The sequence below is a fragment of the Gopherus evgoodei genome, unplaced genomic scaffold (genome assembly GCF_007399415.2).
Source record: "Gopherus evgoodei ecotype Sinaloan lineage unplaced genomic scaffold, rGopEvg1_v1.p scaffold_87_arrow_ctg1, whole genome shotgun sequence".
NCBI classification, from domain to species: Eukaryota; Metazoa; Chordata; order Testudines; family Testudinidae; genus Gopherus; species Gopherus evgoodei.
In genome coordinates, this window is record NW_022060108.1 from 263,404 (window position 1) to 285,500 (window position 22,097).

Sequence of the window (22,097 nt, forward strand, 5' to 3'; positions counted from 1 at the left end):
GCCTCTTCTTCCTCGCCCTTTGTCCTTCAGCAGCCTGCTGTGCTCCATCTTCATTTCCCAACTCAGCAAACCTGTTCCTGAGTTCTAGTTCTCCATCGCTGGCCCGTCTTTTCCTCTGCCTGGTTCTCCTAGTCACATGCTACCACCGTCCACTTTCCTCACCCAGCAGCCCCTCCTCAGAGTCCTTTGGTCTTGCTTCTATCCGCTCGTCTGAGCTTGACCCAGGCCTGCCTGTTTACGACCTTGTTTCCCTGGAGAGAAGCCAATGGACAGAGGGGGCTTGGGGCCGGGGATATCGGAGGCCCAGCTGGGAAGCAGGGGGGCTCAGGGCTGGAGAGGGGGAGCAGGCAGAGCCCCCCTGGCTGCAGGGGGACTGGGATGTGCTGGGCTGAGGGAGGCCAGGCCAGAGGCCCTGAGAGGTTCCTGTGCTGGGTTCAACCCTCAATAAACCCTCCTGTGTTACGCTGGCTGAGAGTCACTCCAGGCTGTGGGGGGGGGGAAATTATCCCCTTTGGGGGTGAGGAGGCCCGGGGGTTCCAGAGCGAGGGGACTCCCTGGGGGGGGCCACAGCAGAGACAGACATGCTAAGGCTCAGAGAGGTGCAGCTCCAGGAGGTGGAGGGGCCTGACCCCGAGAGAGAGGGGACCCCCAAGAAGGGCTGTCGCATTGGAAGGGGCACCCCCCCCATGGATGGCATGGGGCCACAAGTGGGCATGATCTGTGAGTCCATTACACTAGGGGTGAGGTTGTTGCAGAGTAATGGGCCAGTGTACATAAATGGCTGACACTCTGCCTCCTGGCAACTAATGGCCAGGCCCTTCCCCCCTGCCAGGGGATGCTAAAGGTGGGGGAGAACAAAGAGATCAGGTGACCTCCTGGCCCAGGAAAGGAACTGAGCAAAGGAGGAGGGGCGGGAGGATTGGGGGTCTGAGGTTGGCTGGGGATGGGGAGTGAAGTGCAGACGTGGGGGGTCTGGTTCACTGCCCCCCAGAATGGACCCAGCCGAGGGGTCTGGTTTGTGGTACCTACGAGCTCTGTTTTAGACCCTGTTCCTGTCATCGAATAACCCTCTGTGTTACTGGCTGGCTGAGAGTCACGTCTGACTGCAAAGTGGGGGTGCAGGACCCTCTGGCTTCCCCAGGACCCCGCTGGGGTGGACTCGCTGTGGGAAGCGCACGGAGGGGCAGAGGATGCTGAATGCTCCAAGGAGAGACCCAGGAGGTGAAGCTGTGTGAGCTTCTTGCCCTGAACAAGTCTGCTCCAAGGGAGAGGAGGCTCCCCAGAGTCCTGCCTGGCTTGGTGGGGAGCAGTTCCAGAGCATCGCCCAGGGACTCTGTGACACTGCTGTGGGGACCCATTCACCTTGCCTTGGGGGGGGACTGTGTGGCTTCCCCGGGCAGGACAAGGCAGCTCCAGGGGGGATAGGCCAGCCCAGTGAGGATCCCGGTCCCTCCCGCTAGACCAGGCACACAGAGAAACAGCTCCTGGTAGGGATGGGGGGCGCTCGCATGGGTGCACAGAAGTGCCCATGTCCCACTGCCCACCCTGGCGAGAGCCAGCGGGGGTCCTGGCCCCAGGCTCTCGGCAGTAATGCCCCTGCCCCCCGCGCTGCAAAATCCAGCAATGTGGATCCCCTCCCAAACTCCCATGGGGCCAGGGCCAGCCCCCCCGCCCCGCGCACAGCCCACAGGGTGGCCGGTGCCCCCCATGGCCAGGCAGCTCTGAGCTGGGGCAGGGGCCAGGCAGGGGCCAGCCCGGCCCTTCAGCGGGAGAACGAAGACAGGCCCTGGGACAGACAGACGCAGGCGGCACCTACGGCTTTATTCAACGACTGGACTCGCTGGGGTCGCTCAGCGCAGCAGAGGGAGGGGGGCTCCCAGTGCAACCCACATGACTGCACCCCCCATGGTATCTGGGGGCCAAGGCTGCCCCCCAGGGGAGGGGGACATGGGGGGGAGACCTCAAAGGATGCTGGGAAATTCTCAGGCTATGTCAGAAAAGGTGCAGAACCAGCATTGACTGGGGGAAGGGCAATAAATTAACGATGGTGGCCAGGGGGAGGGGAGCCTGGGGGGCAGACGGAGCCCCCAAGTGGGGCTTTCACAGGTGGTTTCTCAGGATATAGGGTGCAGAGGTGGGGCCAGCAGGGAGAGTTTTTCAGGCCCCCCATGGCAAGGTTCCTGGGGGCTCATCCAGCTGTTGGTTCGCTCCTCGAAGGCAGGTTCCCCGCGGGGGAGGGGTGTCACTCTCCAGAGCTGGGGGTCTGCCTGCAACAGAGAGCCGGGGGGTCACAGGGGGGATGGGCCTGACCTGGGCCCCCATGCTGGGGGGATGCTGGGGGGACCCGGCCGGCCAGAGTAACGGGGACCCAGGGTGGAGAGACAGGTGGGGACCCAGCCCCTTCTGCTGGGACGGCTGCAGCCCCAGCCATGGGGGGAGGAGGTGGGGGCCCCCTTGCCTCCCAGAGTTCTATGTGGAGGCTCCCATGTGGTGCAGCCCAAGCAGGTGGCCCTGGGAGTGCTGGTGAGGGTGGGGAGGGGTCAGAGTTTGGGGTGCAGGGCTTAGGGCAGAGGTGGAGCAGGGCAGGCATGAGGGGCCAGGGCAGGGCACAGGGTGGAGGTGGGGCAGGACAGGCGTGGGGGGCAGGGCGCAGGGTGGAGGTGGGGCAGGACAGGCGTGGGGGTCCGGGGCAGGGCGCAGGGCGGAGGTGGAGCAGGGCAGGCGTGGGGGGCCAGGGCAGGGCACAGGTGGAGCAGGGCAGGCGTCGGGGGGCCAGGGCAGGGCACAGGGCGGAGGTGGGGCAGGACAGGCGTGGGGGTCCGGGGCAGGGCACAGGGCGGAGGTGGGGCAGGGCAGGCGTCGGGGGGCCGGGGCAGGGCAGGCGTCGGGGGGCCAGGGCAGGGCACAGGGCGGAGGTGGGGCAGGGCAGGCGTCGGGGGGCCAGGGCAGGGCACAGGGCGGAGGTGGAGCAGGGCAGGCGTCGGGGGGCCGGGGCAGGGCACAGGGCGGAGGTGGAGCAGGGTAGGCGTCGGGGTGTCGGGGCAGGGCACAGGGCGGAGGTGGAGCAGGGTAGGCGTCGGGGTGTCGGGGCAGGGCACAGGACGGAGGTGGGGCAGGGCAGGCGTCGGGGGGGCCGGAGCAGGGCACAGGGCGGAGGTGGAGCAGGGCAGGCGTGGGGGGGTCGGGGCAGGGCACAGGACGGAGGTGGAGCAGGGCAGGCGTCGGGGGGCCGGGGCAGGGCACAGGGCGGAGGTGGAGCAGGGCAGGCGTCGGGGGGCCGGGGCAGGGCACAGGGCGGAGGTGGAGCAGGGCAGGCGTCGGGGGGCCGGGGCAGGGCACAGGGCGGAGGTGGAGCAGGGCAGGCGTCGGGGGGCCGGGGCAGGGCACAGGTGGAGCAGGGCAGGCGTCGGGGGGCCAGGGCAGGGCACAGGGCGGAGGTGGAGCAGGACAGGCGTGGGGGTCCGGGGCAGGGCACAGGGCGGAGGTGGGGCAGGGCAGGCGTCGGGGGGCCGGGGCAGGGCAGGCGTCGGGGGGCCGGGGCAGAGCACAGGGCGGAGGTGGAGCAGGGCAGGCGTGGGGGGGCCGGGGCAGGGCACAGGGTGGAGGTGCAGCAGGGTAGGTGTCGGGGGGTCGGGGCAGGGCAGGCGTCGGGGGGCTGGAGCAGGGCAGGCGTCGGGGGGCCGGGGCAGGGCAGGCGTCGGGGGGCCGGGGCAGGGCACAGGGCGGAGGTGGGGCAGGACAGGCGTGGGGGTCCGGGGCAGGGCGCAGGGTGGAGGTGGAGCAGGGCAGGCGTCGGGGGGCCGGGGCAGGGCAGGCGTCGGGGGGCCAGGGCAGGGCACAGGGCGGAGGTGGAGCAGGGCAGGCGTCGGGGGCCCGGGGCAGGGCACAGGGCGGAGGTGGAGCAGGGCAGGCGTCGGGGGGCCGGGGCAGGGCACAGGGCGGAGGTGGAGCAGGGCAGGCGTGGGGGGGCCGGGGCAGGGCACAGGGTGGAGGTGGAGCAGGGTAGGTGTCGGGGGGCCGGGGCAGGGCACAGGGCGGAGGTGGAGCAGGGTAGGTGTCGGGGGGCCGGGGCAGGGCACAGGGCGGAGGTGGAGCAGGGCAGGCGTCGGGGGGCTGGAGCAGGGCAGGCGTTGGGGGGCCGGGGCAGGGCAGGCGTCGGGGGGCCGGGGCAGGGCACAGGGCGGAGGTGGAGCAGGGCAGGCGTCGGGGGGCCAGGGCAGGGCACAGGGTGGAGGTGCAGCAGGGTAGGCGTCGGGGGGCCGGGGCAGGGCAGGCGTCGGGGGGCTGGAGCAGGGCAGGCGTCGGGGGGCCGGGGCAGGGCAGGCGTCGGGGGGCCGGGGCAGGGCACAGGGCGGAGGTGGAGCAGGGCAGGCGTCGGGGGGCCAGGGCAGGGCACAGGGCGGAGGTGGAGCAGGGCAGGCGTCGGGGGGCCGGAGAAGGGCAGGCGTCGGGGGGCCGGAGCAGGGCAGGCATGGGGGGGCCGGGGAGTCAGTACCTCGTGCTCAGCGGTTCAGGTTCTCATAGTCAGGGCCATCATCCTCGCTCTCGCGGTCGCTGGCGCCTGTGACGGGAGCCGGAGGGAGTGAGACGGGGCTCCCCCAGAACTGGCCCCCCCCAGGCCCCACACATTGGGCTCCTCACAATCCCCCCAGGCCCCACCCTCGGTGCTCTCCAGAACCGCCCCCCTGCCCTGACATATGGGGCTGGCCCAGAACTGCTCCAGCCCCCCACCCCCCCAGGCTCCCCAGAACACCCCCGGCCCCACACACAGGGCTTCACCACAGCCCAGCCCCCTTGGGTGCTACTCGTACCCCTGGCTTGTTAGGAGGTTCCTGGGGCCCCAGCGAGGAGGGTTAATGGGAGCAAGGGTCCCCCAGCCTTGGGGACTCCCCCACTCATGATAGCGGGGAGGGGCAGGTACCCCCCCCACACACACTCACCGTAGTGGGCGTCAGGGAGGCTGGATCCAGGCTCTGGCATGTTGACGTACTCCAGGCTGTCAGCTGTGGGGAGTGACCCGGGGCAGTGAGCACGGAGGGTGCAGGGGGACCCCCTGACTGGGGATGGAGGAACTGCCCCAGGGGACCCCATGCACTGGGCCCTGGGGGGCTCAGTCCCCACTACAATCCCCCCCCATGGCACTGGGATCCCAACCCGGCCCCCGGGGGACCCTGGGGTGGGGGAGGTTCAGTCTCATCTTTTCCCCCCAACCCCTCTCCCACTCGTCCCCATGGGCCCTTCCCGGGAATTGCCCCCTTCCCCCAGTCAGCCCCAGTTCCAGGATCACCCCTTCCTGAGCTGGGCCAGGCACAGACAGATGGGGCTGGGGGTCCCGCACTCACCCAGCGACTCCCTCTGGGCCTCCGGCATGTTCTCGTACTCATCCCCCATTGCCACTGCCAGAGAGCGAGAGAAAGGGTCAGTGAGGGGGGAGGGCCTGCCCTCCAACTTCTCCCCACAGCAGGGACCCTGGGAACCCCCTCCCCAACCCCCAAGGCTTCAATCTGGGACCCACCCAGAGTTGTTCAGGTCACTGCTCTCCCCATAAATTACACCTGAATCCCAATACAGCTGGGTGACTGGGGGCCGGGGACACATCCAAATGGGGCACGAGGGATGGGATAGTGACCAGGGCAAGAAGGGGTCAGGTAGCTGCCCCACCCCCCACAGCGCAATGCCAGGGGGCAGAGGGAGGTTAATGCTGATTGCATGGGACGGTGGAACTGCCCGACACTAGATCCACTCTGAAATGTTCCCGGGGACTGTATGGGCCCAGGCTGGAGGACAGGTACCCAGAGTGGCCCTCTGAGGGGTCTCTGCTCAGGCCCTGTGGGAGACGGGTGGGCTGGGTGGTGGCCCCAATTCACCTGAGGACACGCTGTCCCTGAGCTCTGGCCCTGAGGTGACCAGCTCCGTGGGGGACGTCTCGGTGACGCTGTCAGGAAGCACCTCCCTGTGGGGGGAGGGGAATGGGATGGATGAGACTGACCAGCCAGAGCATTCACTGAACTCCTGGCTCTGATCCTGCCCCCCCAGCAATGACCCCTGTGACACCCCCATATTCACCACTGTCATGTAGCCATGCTGTGTTTGTACAAAGGCTGCCTTGCGACAGGTCGTTCTACAAGTCCTGATCTGCTGGACTGGAATATCTCGCTGGATTGGATGCGCTGTCGTTGTATGTGAGGTTATGAAGTTTGGCTGTGCATGTGTTACTGAAACATGTTGTGAGGCTGAGAACACCCACAAGCAGCCTGCTGGGTACGACAACGTTCCTGGCTCACTGAGGCAATGCACAAGCACAAGGATCACCCCTGAAACCCCTCAGAGACAGCACCAGACAGTGGGGACTGTCTGAGCCAGGCCACAGCAATACAGCTTTCCAGAGAGTGGGGAGAAGGTAGAAAAAGGGGAAATGACATCCTGGGGGGACCTCACTCTCCCTGCTCCAACACACCTGGAAACACCTGAGGGGCAAGGCCTGACCTGGGGGAAGTGAAGGATCTTTAGCCTGGAAGAAATCCTGGGAAAGCCAAGGCAGCTTGTGCCTTGAGTCTGCCAGCCCGTTTCTCATGCCGGGTGAGGATTCCCTCCTTTATCTCCTCCCTAGCTCGTGGCTTACGCTCAGCGTGCAGCTCTGCTGAGATAATCTGCTTTGTCCTGTTTGCTGTCCCTGACAATCACGTCACAGCTGCCGTCTCTGGTTAATCCACTGGGTTTTGTTCTCTCTGAACCGGTGTGGAGTTCAGAGCTGGGGGCAGGGAGCCGGGCAGCTCGTCCTCCCACTGAGGCAGGGGGCGGATTGCAGGAGCTTGCGCTGGGCAGGTCTCTGTGCACGATTTGGGGTTCACTCTCCACAGGGGGTTGCACTTGACGCTGGGCACTCCCCGAGCCGAGTCTTCCCAGGCAGAGCTGAGCTCCACGTCTGGCCCTACCTGCGTGGGCTGGAGGCGGCTGGAGGGCCTGGCTCAGCAGGATAGGGGGGCGAGCCCAGGCGGGTGGAACCGGGGGGCTCAGTGGGACCTCAATATATCAGGTGGCCCCCCAAAAGGGGGGACAACCTGTCACAACTCCCATTCATGACCTTTGACCCCCCAGGCTTGGACCCAGTGCCACGTCCAGCCCTGCCACCCCATGGCCTGTCCCCCCCAGGCCTCCTCAGTCCATCCGCCCCCCCAGCCCGTCTCCCCACCCCCCATCTCCCCATCCCCACCCCCATCTCCCCACCCCCACTCCCCCGCCCATCTTCCCCAAACAGCCCATCCCCCCTCTGCACATCTCCCTGCCACCACCCCCCATCTCCCCACCCCATTTCTCTGCCCATCTCCCCCACACAGCCTAACTCCCCCCCATCTCCCTGCCCCTCCCAGCCACCCCCCCCCCCCGCAGCTCATACACGTAGCCGGGGATGTAGATCTCGTTGTTATAGTCGTTGTCGTCGTCATCCCCACGGGGCCGCTCTGCAACCAAGACACAGGGAGGGGTTAGTATGGGGGGGGAACCGGCTGCTCTGCCCCCTTCTCCCCCTTCCCCTCCTGCTGGCTCCTGACCCTCTTCTCACCCCCCCACCCTGCTGCCCTCACCCTCTGCCCACCACACCCTCCATCACCCCTTGCACCCTCCTGCCCCCAACCCGGCAGCGATCCTGACACTGGCTCTTGCCCCCCCCCACACTACCTGGGGGGTGTCCAGACTCACCCTCATTTTCATAGCTGGGGATGCTGTCTGGAGGGGGAGGGGAGAGAAAGGTGTCAGTCACCCCCAAAGCCCAGTGATCCCCGTCCTCCATCCTCCCCATATCTCTGCCTGTCACTCCCCCCGCTCCATCCTCCCCATCTGTCCATCACTGCTATCCTGTCTGTCCGTCTCCATCTGCCTGTCCCCCGTCCGCCTGTCCCCATGTCCCCCATCCGTCCATCATTGCTATCCCATCTGTCCGTCCCCCGTCCGCCTGTCCCCGTGTCACCCATCCGTCCGTCTGTCCGTCACTGCTATCCCATCCATCCGTCCCCATCCGCCTGTCCCCCCGTCCGTCCATCTGTCTGTCACTGGTATCCCGCCCGTCCGTTCCCGTCCATCTGTCCATCACGGCTATTCCATCTGCCTGTCCCCCGTCTGTCTGTCCATCACTGCTATCCTGTCTGCCTGTCCCCCCCGTCCATCCGTCTGTCCATCACTGCTAGCCCGTCTCCCTGTGCCCCCGTCTGCCTGTCCCCCCCTCCGTCCAGATGTCCATCACTGCTATCCTGTCCATACGTCCCCTGTCTTCCTGTCCCCCTGCCCGTCTGTCTGTCCATCACTTCTATCCCGTCTGTTCGTCTCCATCTGCCTGTCCCCCTGTCCGCCTGTCTGTCCATCACTGCTATCCCGTCTCCCTGTTCCCCCGTCCGTCTGTCTGTCCATCACTGCTATCCTGTCTGCCTGTCCCCCCCGTCCATCCGTCTGTCCATCACTGCTAGCCCGTCTCCCTGTGCCCCCGTCTGCCTGTCCCCGCCTCCGTCCAGATGTCCATCACTGCTATCCTGTCCATCCGTCCCGTCTCCCTGTCCCCCTGCCCGTCTGTCTGTCCATCACTTCTATCCCGTCTGTTCGTCTCCATCTGCCTGTCCCCCTGTCCGCCTGTCTGTCCATCACTGCTATCCCATCTCCCTGTTCCCCCGTCCGTCCGTCCATCACTGCTATCCCGTGTGCCCATCCCTCATCTCCCTGTCTGTCTGTCCATCATGACTATTCCATCTGTCCAGCCCCCCAGCCATCTGCCCGTCCAGCCCCCATCCACCTTGCACCCCATCCGTCCACCTGTACCCCGAGCCACCCATCCATCCCCCTTCTGCCCATCCCCCTGTCCATCTGTCTGTCCATCACGACTATCCCACTGTCAGGGACTCTAACCCAGACAACTTGGATCCTGCGCAAACCTGGACTGGGACTCTAACCCAGACCTGGACTGGGACTCTAACCCAGACCTAAGTTGTCAGGGACTCTAACCCCGACAACCTGGACCCTACTCAAAGGGTAGGTGGACGTTGCTGGATTTCTACGAGCTTCAGCTGGTTCACAGAACACGCCTTATCGCCAACGCAGAGATCAGATCACCAGGCAAGGCTCCTCTAAACTGGAGGATGCGCGCTGCGTTGCCTCAGGGTCCGATCCCCCGCCGGAGAGTCAGACGGGTCCCGGCGGAGTCGCCAAAGATGTCAGGGACTTTAACCCCGACGGCAAAGTTTGTTGTTTGACCGCAAGAGAGACAGGCAACACCAGCAAGGTCCGATTAAAAGCTTTTTATTGACAAGTGCACACATCAATAGAGAGCAGCTTGTTTTCAGAGAGAACCAGCCCCCTTTTTACATCTTAGTATAAGCCTATATAGACAGTTTTATTGCGTTATAAATTATTCACTGGAGCAACCCACCCCCTTCTTCTAACAACTAGAAACTAGACACCTTTAGTATACATGCATGCCTAAAGTTAGAAATGTAGGGGAGTTAAAAACAAACAAAGAACAAAACCAGGGAGTGAAAACAAGGAGGCTGGGAAACTAGGGCTCTTATCAGTTCTTCGAAGGAGCTGCCCGAACACAGCACATCTGGTGCTATGCCAGGAATGCAGCTTCTCTTTTATTTTACTTTTTCCCAGCGCTTGTAAAACATGCTGCTGCTTTTCAGTGTTTTCCACTCAGGGATTACCCACAAACCTCTGTTAGCCTGACTTTGGTCAGGTTGGCATACCTGGTTTTGTCTGCTAGATCTTTATTCAGGCCTAACACCACCCATTCCCCCCAGCCATCTGCCCAGCCGTCTGTCCATCCCCGGTCTGTCTTCCTGTATTTCTGTCTCCACGTCCCCATTTCTCTCCCCCTCAACCTCCCCACTCACCATTGTCGGTCTCTGTCCTGCTGAGGGAGACTTGGCGGCTCTGGGGCGCCTGTGGGGATCGCCTGGAAATGGGGAGGCTGGATTAGGAGGGGCAGGCCAGGCCTAAGCCCCCCCAGTCAGCACATGGACACCCCCACCATACCCAACATGTCTTGCCCCAGGCAGAACACACGCCTACCGTGCCCCCCAGATGGAGAGGAATTTTCTGTAAGAGTTTGTGCATGCCTCAGTTTCCCCAGACACTGCATTGTTCATTAGCGTGTGGGAGGGGCTCTGTGCTCTCTGCAGAGGCCCAGTGATGCAGGTGTGAGGGGCGCCCAGCTGTCTTGGGTTTGGGCCAGGTCCATGGAGCGTGTGTGAAGACAATGGCAAATCCAATCACCGGGACATTGGCTAACGACTCTGCCTGGCGCCCCCCGACACCCGCAGGAAGCCAGCCAGGTGTGCCCCGCCAGTGAGTTCAGAGAGGCCAGGCGGGGTTGGTACGTGTTGTCGCTGCTCCCCCATGACGGAGCCAGGGAGCGGACAGGGCCCAGAGCGGGAGCCAAGGGGTCTCTGCCGCGTGGCTGGGCCGGGCTGGGCTTTAACCTGCTTCTCTCTGGGCTACCGGAGGGCTGTGCCCGGCCAGCCCCACAGGAACCCAGCTGTGCCTGCAGCCGCTGCCTGGCCCCGCAGGAGCTGGCGCTGGGGGTGACACGTCTCCCTCGAGCTCTGGCCCGGGGGGACTCGCAGGGCTCACCTGGAGGAAGAGTGGGACCCCAGGGGTCTGTTCCAAAGCTGGGGGCTGTAGCCTCGGTCCTGTGGCTCTGTGTCACACACACATGCCCTGACATGCTCTGACACACTTGCACCAACACACACCCTGACTTATCCCTGCTGACACACCACAGCGAGGTGACCGCAGCACCCCAGCCCCCCACCACCTGCCCAGCCCCACCAGCCCCAGAGACCGGGCCTGGGGTGGCCAAGGCCTGCAGGGAAGACTCATGGAGCACTGCGGGAGCCCAGGGGTTCTGGGCAGGGAGCGAGGGGAAGCCCTGGGGGGTGGAAGGACTGGGGGGAACTCAGCGATGTACAGGACCTGCTCAGGATGGGGGTGTCCCAGGAGGACAGGGCAGGAACGGGGGGTGTGATGCAGTAGGGACTGTCTGTGGTGGGGATGGGAGAACAGGGGGTGACTTTAGGTGAGAGACAGGACCTGAGCCTGTGACCTGAGCTAGGCGGGGGGGGGAGTGAACACCTCTGCCCTGGACAAAGGAAGGGGCCGGCTGGAGAGGGCTGGGTCGGTTTGGGGCTGGGTTGTGCAGTGCAGGGAACCTCAAGCTGGGGTCTAAGCTCCCTGAACCCCCAGAAGGACTCGACTGAGGAGTCCTGGTTGCGCCTACAACCTCTGCTGTATCCTTTGTTCCTGTTGCCCAAAAAACCTTCTGTTTTACTGGCTGGCTGTGAGTCCCAGGAAGAGGGGTGCAGAGCCGGACTCCCCCACACTCCGGCACGGGGGGTCACTGGGGTACTCCCAGGATGGACAGGAACTGCTCAGGGTGGGGGTGTCCCAGGGGGGCAGGGCAGGGCAGGAACGGGGGGTCACTGGGGTACTCCCAGGATGGACAGGAACTGCTCAGGGTGGGGGTGTTCTGGGCGGACAGGGCATGGGGCTCACTGGGGTACTCACGGGATGGACAGGAACTGCTCAAGGTGGGGGTGTCCTGGGGGGACAGGGCGGGGGGGGTCACTGGGGTACTCCTAGGATGGACAGGAACTGCTCAAGGTGGGGTGTTCTGGGGGGGCAGGGCAGGAACGGGGGGTCACTGGGGTACTCCTAGGATGGACAGGAACTGCTCAGGGTGGGGGTGTCCTGGGGGGACAGGGCAGGGGGGGTCACTGGATGGACAGGAACTGCTCAAGGTGGGGGTGTTCTGGGGAGGCAGGGCAGGAATGGGGGGTCACTGGGGTACTCCTAGGATGGACAGGAACTGCTCAGGGTGGGGGTGTCCCAGGGGGGCAGGGCAGGAACGGGGAGTCACTGGGGTACTCGGGGGAACTGCTCAGGGTGGGGGTGTTCTGGGGGGGCAGGGAAGGAACGGGGTCACTGGGGTACTCACGGGATGGACAGGAACTGCTCAAGCTAGGGGTGTCTGGGGGGGACAGGGTGGGGGGGGTCACTGGGGTACTCACAGGATGGACAGGAACTGCTCAGGGTGGAGGTGCTCTGGGGGGACAGGGCGGCGGGGGTCACTGAGGTACTCACGGGATGGACAGGAACTGCTCAGGGTGGAGGTGCTCTGGGGGGACAGGGCGGCGGGGGTCACTGGGATACTCACGGGATGGACAGGAACTGCTCAAGGAGGGGGTGTCCTGGGGGGCAGGGCAGGAACAGGGGGTCACTGGGGTACTCACGGGATGGACAGGAACTGCTCAGCGGGCACCACCGGTTGCTGTTTGATCTGGTTCCTGGAGGGATCTGAGGAGACAGGAGATTTGCCTGACTGGGGCCAGTGGGGCGGGAAGATGGGGGTTCAGGGTGTGGAGGTGCAGCGGGGCGCATGGCAGGGGATGGGGTAGCAGGAAGCACAGTGTGCGGTGGGGAACAGGGGATGGGGTGCAAGGGATACGAAGGGTCAGAGGGGCACAGTGTGCGGTGGGGAACGGGGGATGGGGTGCAGGGGATACGAGGGGTCAGAGGGGTACAGGGCGGGGGTGGGAAACAGGGGATGGGGTGCAGGGGATACGAGGGGTCAGAGGTGTACAGTGTGCGGTGGGGAATAGGGGACGGGGTGCAGGGGATACGAGGGCTCAGAGGGGCACAGTGTGCAGTGGGGAACAGGGGATGGGGTGCAGGGGATACGAGGGGTCAGAGGGGCACAGTGTGCGGTGGGGAACAGGGGATGGGATGCAAGGGATACGAGGGGTCAGAGGGGTACAGTGTGCGGTGGGGAATAGGGGACGGGGTGCAGGGGATACGAGGGCTCAGAGGGGCACAGTGTGCAGTGGGGAACAGGGGATGGGATGCAAGGGATACGAGGGCTCAGAGGGGCACAGTGTGCAGTGGGGAACAGGGGATGGGGTGCAGGGGATACGAGGGGTCAGAGGGGCACAGTGTGCGGTGGGGAATAGGAGATGGGGTGCAGGGGATACAAAGGGTCAGAGGGACACAGGGCGGGGGTGGGGAATGGGATGGGGTGCAGGGGATACGAGGGGTCAGAGGGGCACAGGGCGGGGGTGGGGAACAGGGGATGGGGTGCAGGGGATACGAGGGGTCACACGGGTACAGGGCAGAGGTGGGGAACAGGGGACGGGGTGCAGGGGATACGAGGGGTCAGAGGGGCACAGGGCGGGGGTGGGGAACAGGGGATGGGGTGCAGGGGACACGAGGGGGTCACATGGGTACAGGGCAGAGGTGGAGAACAGGAGACGGGGTGCAGGGGATACGAGGGGTCACAGGGCGGGGGTGGAGAATAGGAGATGGGGTGCAGGGGATACGAGAGGTCACAGGGGTACAGGGCGGGGGTGGGAAATAGGGGATGGGGTGCAGGGGATACGAGAGGTCAGAGGAGTACAGGATGGGGTGGAGAATAGGAGATGGGGTGCAGGGGATACAAGGGGTCAGAGGGGTACAGGGCAAGGGTGGGGAATAGGGGATGAGGTGCAGGGGATACGAAGGGTCAGAGGGGTACAGGGCGGGGGTGGGGAAGAGGAGACAGGGTGCAGGGGATACGAGGAGTCACAGGGGTACAGTGGGGGGGAATAGGAGATGGGGTGCAGGGGATATGAGAGGTCGCAGGGTACAGGGTGGGGGTGGGAAATAGGGGATGGATTGCAGGGGATACAAAGGATGACAGGGGTACAGGGTGGGGTGCATGGGGGTACTCACAGTTGGCTCGGGTCAGCACCATGAAGCTGTTGGGGGGGACGCAAGGTGGGGGTCTGTGGGCGGCAGAGGAGATGTCATTAGAGCCAGGCAAGGTCCACCCATTCAGTATCTGCCAGATACCCCTAGAGAGCACCCTGCCCCCCCAAAATCTCCCCAAGGGAGCCCCCCCTTAGGCCCATCCCCCATGGCCAGTCCCAGCCCTTAACACCCCACCCCACTGCCCTGGACCCAGCCCCTCACCCAGGGACCCCAAGTCCCTGCCTGGCGCCCCCTCGCTGTGCGACAGACAGACACGGACTCACTTATACTCGTAGTCCCCGACCGCCTGGGCTCCGTGGGCTGGTGAGAGAGCAGGGCGCAGCGTTAGGGGTGGGGGCAGGGGGGGTCTGGCCCACTCTGCTCCTGTGGGGCATGGGAGAGATTGAGTGGACAACCCACCCCCCCATGGTAGCCCAACACAGGGGAGGGGGCTGGCATGGGTCCAGGGGGGGAGCAGGGTGTATGTTGGGGGGCTCGGGTGGGAGGAAGGGGTAGGGGTGTCCCTGGGGGGGAGCAGGGTGTTTATGGGGGGGCCCTGGGGGGAGCAGAGCATGTGTGAGAGGGTCTCTGAGAGGGAGCAGGGGTGGGGGGATGGCAAGGCATGGGGTGGGGGGGCAGGTGCTGGGTCCCCTTGTGCTTTGGGATGAATGTCCCACTGCTCCATGGCTGAAGCTGGGGCAGCCCATGTGCAGCCCCCCAGGCCCGGGCCACGCTGGATGTGGGGGTCAGGGCACTGGACTTACCAGGGGAGCCGGTGACTCGGCAGCCGATGCAGAGAGCCGTGGCCAGCACGGCCGGGAGAACCAGCACGACGGCCCAGAGCACCCCGGTCAGAGAGACGGCTTCCATCACACCTGGGGGGAAGAGGGGGTTGGGGGGGCCCCGGTCAGCCTCCATCGCACCTTGGGAGGAGAGGGGGTTAAGGGGGGGCCCCGGCCAGCCTTCATCGCACCTGGGGGGAAGAGGGGGCTAAGGGGGGCCCCGGCCAGCCTCCATCGCACCTTGGGGGGAGAGGCGGTTAAGGGGGGCCCTGGCCAGCCTCCATCGCACCTTGGGGGGAGAGGGGGTTAAGGGGAGGCCCCGGCCAGCCTTCATCGCACCTGGGGGGAAGAGGGGGCTAAGGGGGGCCCCGGTCAGCCTCCATCGCACCTTGGGGGGAGAGGCGGTTAAGGGGGGGCCCTGGCCAGCCTTCATCGCACCTGGGGGGAAGAGGGGGTTGGGGGGGGGCCCCGGATAGCCTCCATCACACCTTGGGAGGAGAGGGGGTTAAAGGGGGGGCCCCGGCCAGCCTCCATCGCACCTGGGGGGAAGAGGGGGTTAAGGGGGGCCCCGGCCAGCCTCCATCGCACCTTGGGGGGAGAGGCGGTTAAGGGGGGCCCTGGCCAGCCTCCATCGCACCTTGGGGGGAAGAGGGGGTTAAGGGGGGCCCCGGCCAGCCTCCATCGCACCTGGGGGGAAGAGGGGGTTAGGGGGGGCCCCGGTCAGCCTCCATCGCACCTTGGGGGGAGAGGCGGTTAAGGGGGGCCCTGGCCAGCCTCCATCGCACCTTGGGGGGAGAGGGGGTTAAGGGGAGGCCCCGGCCAGCCTTCATCGCACCTGGGGGGAAGAGGGGGCTAAGGGGGGCCCCGGTCAGCCTCCATCGCACCTTGGGGGGAGAGGCGGTTAAGGGGGGGCCCTGGCCAGCCTTCATCGCACCTGGGGGGAAGAGGGGGTTGGGGGGGGCCCCGGATAGCCTCCATCACACCTTGGGAGGAGAGGGGGTTAAGGGGGGGCCCCGGCCAGCCTCCATCGCACCTGGGGGGAAGAGGGGGTTAAGGGGGGCCCCGGCCAGCCTCCATCGCACCTTGGGGGGAGAGGCGGTTAAGGGGGGCCCTGGCCAGCCTCCATCGCACCTTGGGGGGAGAGGGGGTTAAGGGGAGGCCCCGGCCAGCCTTCATCGCACCTGGGGGGAAGAGGGGGCTAAGGGGGGCCCCGGTCAGCCTCCATCGCACCTTGGGGGGGAGAGGCGGTTAAGGGGGGGCCCTGGCCAGCCTTCATCGCACCTGGGGGGAAGAGGGGGTTGGGGGGGGCCCCGGATAGCCTCCATCACACCTTGGGGGGAGAGGGGGTTAAGGGGGCCCCGGCCAGCCTCCATCACACCTTGGGGGGAGAGGGGGTTAAGGGGGGGCCCTGGCGAGCCTCCATCGCACCTGGGGGGAAGAGGGGGTTAAGGGGGGCCCCGGCCAGCCGCCATCGCACCTGGGGGGAAGAGGGGGTTAGGGGGGGCCCCGGTCAGCCTCCATCGCACCTTGGGGGGAGAGGCGGTTAAGGGGGGCCCCGGCCAGCCTCCATCACACCTTGGGGGGAGAGGGGGTTGGGGGTGGCCCCGGCCAGCCTCCATCGCACCTTGGGGGGAGAGGGGGTTAAGCGGAGCCCTGGCCAGATGGCCCCCATCACACCTGGGGGGAGAGGGGGTTAAGGGGGGCCCCGGCCAACCTCCATCACAGCTGGGGGGAGAGGGGGTTAAGGGGGGGCCCGGCCAGCCTCCATCGCACCTTGGGGGGAGAGGGGGTTGGGGGGGGCCTGGATAGCCTCCATCACAGCTGGGGGGGAGAGGGGGTTAAGGGGGGCCCTGGCTGGCCTCCATCGCACCTGGGGGGGAGAGGGGGTTTAGGGGGGCCCCAGCCAGAGAGATGGCCCCCATCGCACCTGGAGGGTGAGAGGGGGTTGGGGGGCACTCCGGCCACAGAGATGGTCTCCATCACACCTGGGGGGGAGAGGGATTTAGGGGGGGCCCAGCCAGAGAGACGGCCCCCATCACACCCGGGGGGGAGAGGGGGTTGGGAGGGTCCCGGCTAGCCTCTATCTCAGCTGGGGGGGGAAAGGGGGTTGGGGGGGTCCCGGCTAGCCTCTATCTCAGCTGGGGGGGAGCGGGAGTTAAGCGGGGCCCTGGCCAGAGAGATGGCCCCCATCACACCTGGGGGAAGAGGCGGTTAAGGGGGGCCCCGGCCAGCCTCCATTGCACCTTGGGGGGAGAGGGGGTTGGGGGGGCCCTGGCTAGCCTCCATCACAGCTGGGGGGAGAGGAGGCTAAGGGGGGCCCCAGCCGGCCTTCATCGCATCTGGGGGGGAGAGGGAGTTAGGGGGGCCCCAGCCAGAGAGATGGCCCCATTGCACCTGGGGAGGGAGAGGGGGTTGGGGGGGCCCAGACAGAAAGACGGCCTCCATCGCACCTGGGGGGAGAGGGGAGCCAGGACTCCTAGAATCTCAGGGTTGGAAGGGACCTCAGGAGGGATCTAGTCCAACCCCCTGCTCAGAGCAGGACCAGCCCCAACTAAATCATCCCAGCCAGGGCTTTGTCAAGCCTGATCTTAAAAACCTCTAAGGAAGGAGATTCCACCACCTCCCCAGAGAACCCATTCCAGTGCTTCACCACCCTCCTAGTGAAATAGTGTTTCCTAATATCCAACCTAGACCTTCCCCACTGCAACGTGAGACCATTGCTCCTTGTTTTGTCATCTGCCGCCACTGAGAACAGTCTAGATCCATCCTCTTTGGAACCCCCCTTCAGGGAGTTGAAAGCAGCTATCAAATCCCCCCTCGTTCTTCTCTTCTGCAGACTAAACAATCCCAGTTCCCTCAGCCTCTCCTCATAAGTCATGTGCTCCAGACCCCTAATCATTTTTGTTGTCTTCCGCTGGACTCTTTCCAATTTCTCCACGTCCTTCTTGTAGTGTGGGGCCCCAAACTGGACCCAGTCTCCAGATGAGGCCTCACCAATGTCGAATAGAGGGGAATGATCACGTCCCTCGATCTGCTGGCAATGCCCCGACTTATACAGCCCAAAATGCCATTAGCCTTCTTGGCAACAAGGGCCCACTGCTGACTCCTATCCAGCTTCTCGTCCACTGTAACCCCCAGGTCCTTTTCTGCAGAACTGCTGCCCAGCCATTCGGTCACTAGTCTGTAGCAGTGCATGGGATCTCCCCTGGCTCTGGGACAGGAGTGGGGGCTGGTGTTTAGAGCAAGGGGGCTGGGAGCCAGGACTCCTGGGTTCTCTCTCAGCTCAGGGAGGGGAGTGGGGCTGGTGGGTTAGAGCTAGGTGGACAGGCAGGGCTGGGAGCCAGGATGCCTGGGTTCCATCCCTGGCTCGGGGAGGGGAGTGGGGCCCGGTGGGTTAGAGCTAGGTGGACAGGCAGGGCTGGGAGCCAGGACACCTGGGTTCCATCCCTGGCTCTGCTGCTGCCCGACTGTGTGATCTGCACCAGGCCCTCGGCCATTGAGCCTGAACCGGTCATAGCAGAGCCCTCTCTCGCGGGGTCCGTGGAGCGCCCAGTGTGCCGGGTCCCAGGCTGGGCTGATGGTGGGGCCGGATCCCGGCGGTTCCTGGCGGGGCAAGGCTGAATCACCGGGGAGGGGGAGGCTGGATCTACTGCTGCAGCAGGTGTGTGGAGGGAGCGGGGCTGCTGGCTCAGACGCCGCTTGGCTCCATCTCTGCAGCTGCGGTTTCCACCCCAGCGGCGCCCGGCTCTCGCTGCAGCTGCCGCCCCCAGGGAGCCTCAGCTGGGCCTGTACCGAGCTCCCGGCAAAGCAGCCGCAGGGGGGCCCAGCTCACACGCAGGCCAGGCCCCTGCACCAGAGACCTTGGTGCACCCCAGGCTCCCGCTGCCCCAGCATGCTGGATGCCTGCACCATCCCCACACAGCCGGGGTCACACCTCTCATCGTCCCTTATTATGGTAGGACCTACCCAAACTCCCTGGGCTCCACCCCCACTGCCCAGATCAAAGGCCCATGAGTTCAGGTGCTGCCCAGACACAAAGCAAGAGCCAGTCTCAGCCCCGCAGAGCTCGCAGCCCAAACGCACAAAGGGTGAGAAAGGAAACTGACGCTCCATTGGGGGCAGGGACCAGCCCCAAGTCACACACAACAGCTGGGGAGGGAACCCAGGAGTCCTGGCCCCCAGCCCCCCCTGCTCTAACCCACCAGTCCCCACTCCCCTCCCAGAGCCAGGGAGAGAACTCAGGAGTCCTGGATCCCGGATCCCAGCCCTCCCCTACCCTAACCACCAGCCCCCACTCCCCTCCCAGAGCCTGGAGAGAACCCAGGAGTCCTGGCTCCCAGCCCCCCACTGCTCTAACCCACCAGCCCCCACTCCCCTCCCAGAGCCAGGGAGAGAACCCAGGAGTCCTGGATCCCGGATCCCAGCCCTCCCCTACCCTAACCACCAGCCCCCACTCCCCTCCCAGAGCCTGGAGAGAACCCAGGAGTCCTGGCTCCCAGTCAGGACCCCCATCCTGCGCCGGTCCCAGTCCCCATGCATCAGAGGGGCACAGCCCTGCACAGGGCTGGATGCGCCGACCCCCAGGCCCCCATCCAAGGCAGCCCCCGCCAGTGCTGCTCCTGCAAACGGGTCCTGGCTGGGCAGCATGAGCCCTGGAGCGTGGCCAAGGGGTGACCACATACCACCGGATCGGTTACGGGTGGAAACCAGCAGCACTTGGGAACTCACTGGAGAGGAACCGGGGTGGGAGAGAGCTGGAGAACAAGATGGGGGGACCCACATCAAGGTCAGGATTGAGCGGCAAAAGCAGGAGTGGGGTGGAGCCCAGGGCTAGCGGGAGCTGTGGGTCGAGGTTGAGGGGCACCGGAGAGATGGAGGGCAGTGGGGAAACCCAGGACTGATGGGGGCTGTGGGTCAGAGTTGATGGGCAGTGGAGGAGCTCAGAGCTAGCGGGGGCTGTGGGTCGGGGTTGAGGGGCAGTAGAGAGGTTGGGAGGAGCCCAGGGCTAATGGGGGCTGTGGGTCGGGGTTGAGGGGCACCGGAGAGGTGGAGGGCAGTGGGGGAACCCAGGACTGACGGGGGCTGTGAGTCGGAGTTGAGGGGCAGTGGAGAGCTGGGGGGGCAGTGGGGGAGATTAGGGCTAGCGGGGGCTGTGGGTCGGGTTTGAGGGGCAGTAGAGAGGTTGGGAGGAGCCCAGGGCTAATGGGAGCTGTGGGTCGGGGTTGAGGGGCACCGGAGGGGGGGGCAGTGGGGAAACTCAGGACTGACGGGGGCTATGGGTCGGGGCTGAGGTGCAGTAGAGAGGTGGGGGGGAGCCCAGGGCTAGCGAGGGCTGTGGGTCGGGGTTGAGGGGCAGTAGAGAGGTTGGGGGGAGCCCAGGGCTAGCAAGGGCTGTGGGTCGGGGTTGAGGGGCAGTGGAAATGGGCAGGGTCGCCCAGGGCTAGCGAGGGCTTTGGGTCGGGGTTGAGGGGCAGTAGAGAGGTGGAGGGGAGCCCAGGGCTAGAGAGGGCTGTGGGTCGGGGTTGAGGGGCAGTGGAGATGGGGGAGTCAGCAGGGTTGCCCAGGGCTAGCGAGGGCTGTGGGTCGGGGTTGAGGGGCAGTAGAGAGGTGGAGGGGAGCCCAGGGCTAGAGAGGGCTGTGGGTCGGGGTTGAGGGGCAGTAGAGAGGTTGGGGGGAGCCCAGGGCTAGCAAGGGCTGTAGGTCGGGGTTGAGGGGCAGTGGAAATGGGCAGGGTCGCCCAGGGCTAGCGAGGGCTGTGGGTTGGGGTTGAGGTGCAGTAGAGAGGTGGGGGGGAGCCCAGGGCTAGCGAGGGCTGTGGGTTGGGGTTGAGGGGCAGTGGAGATGGGGGGGGGGGGGGTCAGCAGGGTCGCCCAGGGCTAGCGAGGGCTGTGGGTCGGGGTTGAGGTGCAGTAGAGAGGTGGGGGGGAGCCCAGGGCTAGCGGGGGCTGTGGGTCGTGGTTGAGGGGCAGTAGAGAGGTGGAGGGGAGCCCAGGGCTAGCAAGGGCTGTGGGTCAGGGTTGAGGGGCACCAGAGAGGTGGGGGGCAGTGGGGGAACCCAGGACTGACGGGGGCTATGGGTCGGGGTTGAGGGGCAGTAGAGAGGTTGGGAGGAGCCCAGCGCTAATGGGGGCTGTGGGTCGGGGTAAAGGGGCACCGGAAAGGTGAGGGGCAGTGGGGGAACCCAGGACTGACGGGGGCTGTGGGTCGGAATTGAGGGGCAGTGGAGAGCTGTGGGGGGGGCATTGGGGGAGATCAAGGCTAGCGGGGGCTGTGGGTTGGGGTTGAGGGGCAGTGGAGAGCTGGGGGGGGCAGTGGGGGAGATCAGGGCTAGCAGGGGCTGTGGGTTGGGGTTGAGGGGCAGTGGAGATGGGGCGGTCAGCAGGGTTGCCCAGGGCTAGCGAGGGCTGTGGGTCGGGGTTGAGGGGCATCAGAGAAGTGGTGGGGAGCCCAGGGCTAACGGTGAGTCGAGGCTGAGGGCCCCCAGCCCCACGGCGCTGTTGAGTGACTAGCCGGCTCCGCGGGGGCCCTGGCCACATGCTCGCACTGCCTGTCCCCGCCCGAGGGGGGCACTGTGCCTGCGCCAACGCCCCATGGATGGAGCTCGCACTCGAGGCAGCAAAACAGGAAAAGCCGAGATGGTATCGGGGGCGCGGCACACCCTGGAGACGCTGCCCCCTGGTGCCCAACCCCACCGTGCCCCACGGAGACACCTGCTCCGGGCAGCCCCCCAGGGTCGCCACTGACCCTTTCATGGCCCCATCTGTGGAACTCCCAGCAGGACCCGGAGGGGAGATGCCTGGTCCAGGCCCCGTCTCTGGCCAGCGCCCAAGGCCCCCACTGAGCCTCACTCCACCTCCATCCCTGCAGGGGTCACAGGCACGAGCCCCGGCTGGGGGGCCACAGCCCCTCGTCTCCGGGAGTGGCTCAGCGGGGCCTGGGGAATAGCGCTGTGGGTCTGGGCTAGGCACTGGAGATTTGGGGGAGCTGAGCGGCCCCCCACTCCCACTCCCCAGCAGGAGGGGGGGGGGGATTCCACAGGCAGGGAGCCAAGCAGAGTCTGGCTCAGCCCCACAGGATGGGATGGAGACCCCCCAGTCCAGAGCCCTCGTCCAGCCCCCGAGAGGGCCCCAGCCCCGAATCCAGCACACAGTAGGGTCACCCAGATGGCAGGCTGGGGGGAGCGTCCGTGCATCTGGCCAGCCCCAGGGGACAGACGCCACGTCCGGCTTCCTGTGGCTGCAGCCGGGTGGGGGGGCCAGCACCTACCTGGGCCGTGGCGCGTCCGGTGCTGGCTCCTCCGGCGCTGCCACCCACGCCACGCTGCTCGCGCTCTCCCCCCGGCAGGAAGCTGCGGCGGGCAATGAGCTCCCGGCAGGAAGTCGTAGCGCTGAGCGAGCAGCAGGTGTGTGAGGTTCGGAGGGGGCCTCCCCCACAGGGGCACGAGGGCTCATGCTCTTGTGCAAGGGGGCGAGTGGCTCACCGAGGAGCAGAGCTCACACTCAGGGTGGGGGTGCGGAATGGGGAGCAAGTGCCCTCCCAGGGGGGAGCAGA

At 66.0% G+C, this 22,097-nt stretch overlaps 1 protein-coding gene across 4 annotated transcripts; it reads right to left on the reverse strand.

Annotated features, from left to right (window-relative positions):
- Positions 1-1,802: 1,802 nt before the first annotated feature.
- LAT (linker for activation of T cells) lies at positions 1,803-22,063 on the reverse strand. Of its 4 annotated transcripts, none has more exons than XM_030548174.1 (13): positions 21,813-22,063; positions 14,529-14,639; positions 14,049-14,085; positions 13,747-13,799; positions 12,273-12,336; positions 9,876-9,937; positions 7,699-7,725; positions 7,397-7,460; positions 5,868-5,953; positions 5,343-5,396; positions 4,941-5,003; positions 4,496-4,561; positions 1,803-2,267 (listed from the first exon to the last, which is right to left on the reverse strand). In XM_030548174.1, exons 2-12 carry the CDS (start codon positions 14,632-14,634, stop codon positions 4,503-4,505), a joined length of 675 nt encoding a protein of 224 aa, XP_030404034.1. In that variant the 5' UTR covers positions 14,635-14,639; positions 21,813-22,063; the 3' UTR covers positions 1,803-2,267; positions 4,496-4,502. The 4 variants fall into 4 exon arrangements, with proteins under 4 accessions (XP_030404034.1, XP_030404032.1, XP_030404033.1 ...); XM_030548172.1 differs by having other exon boundaries at positions 14,049-14,148; XM_030548173.1 differs by lacking the exon at positions 7,699-7,725 and having other exon boundaries at positions 14,049-14,148.
- Between the last annotated feature and the right edge of the window lie 34 nt (positions 22,064-22,097).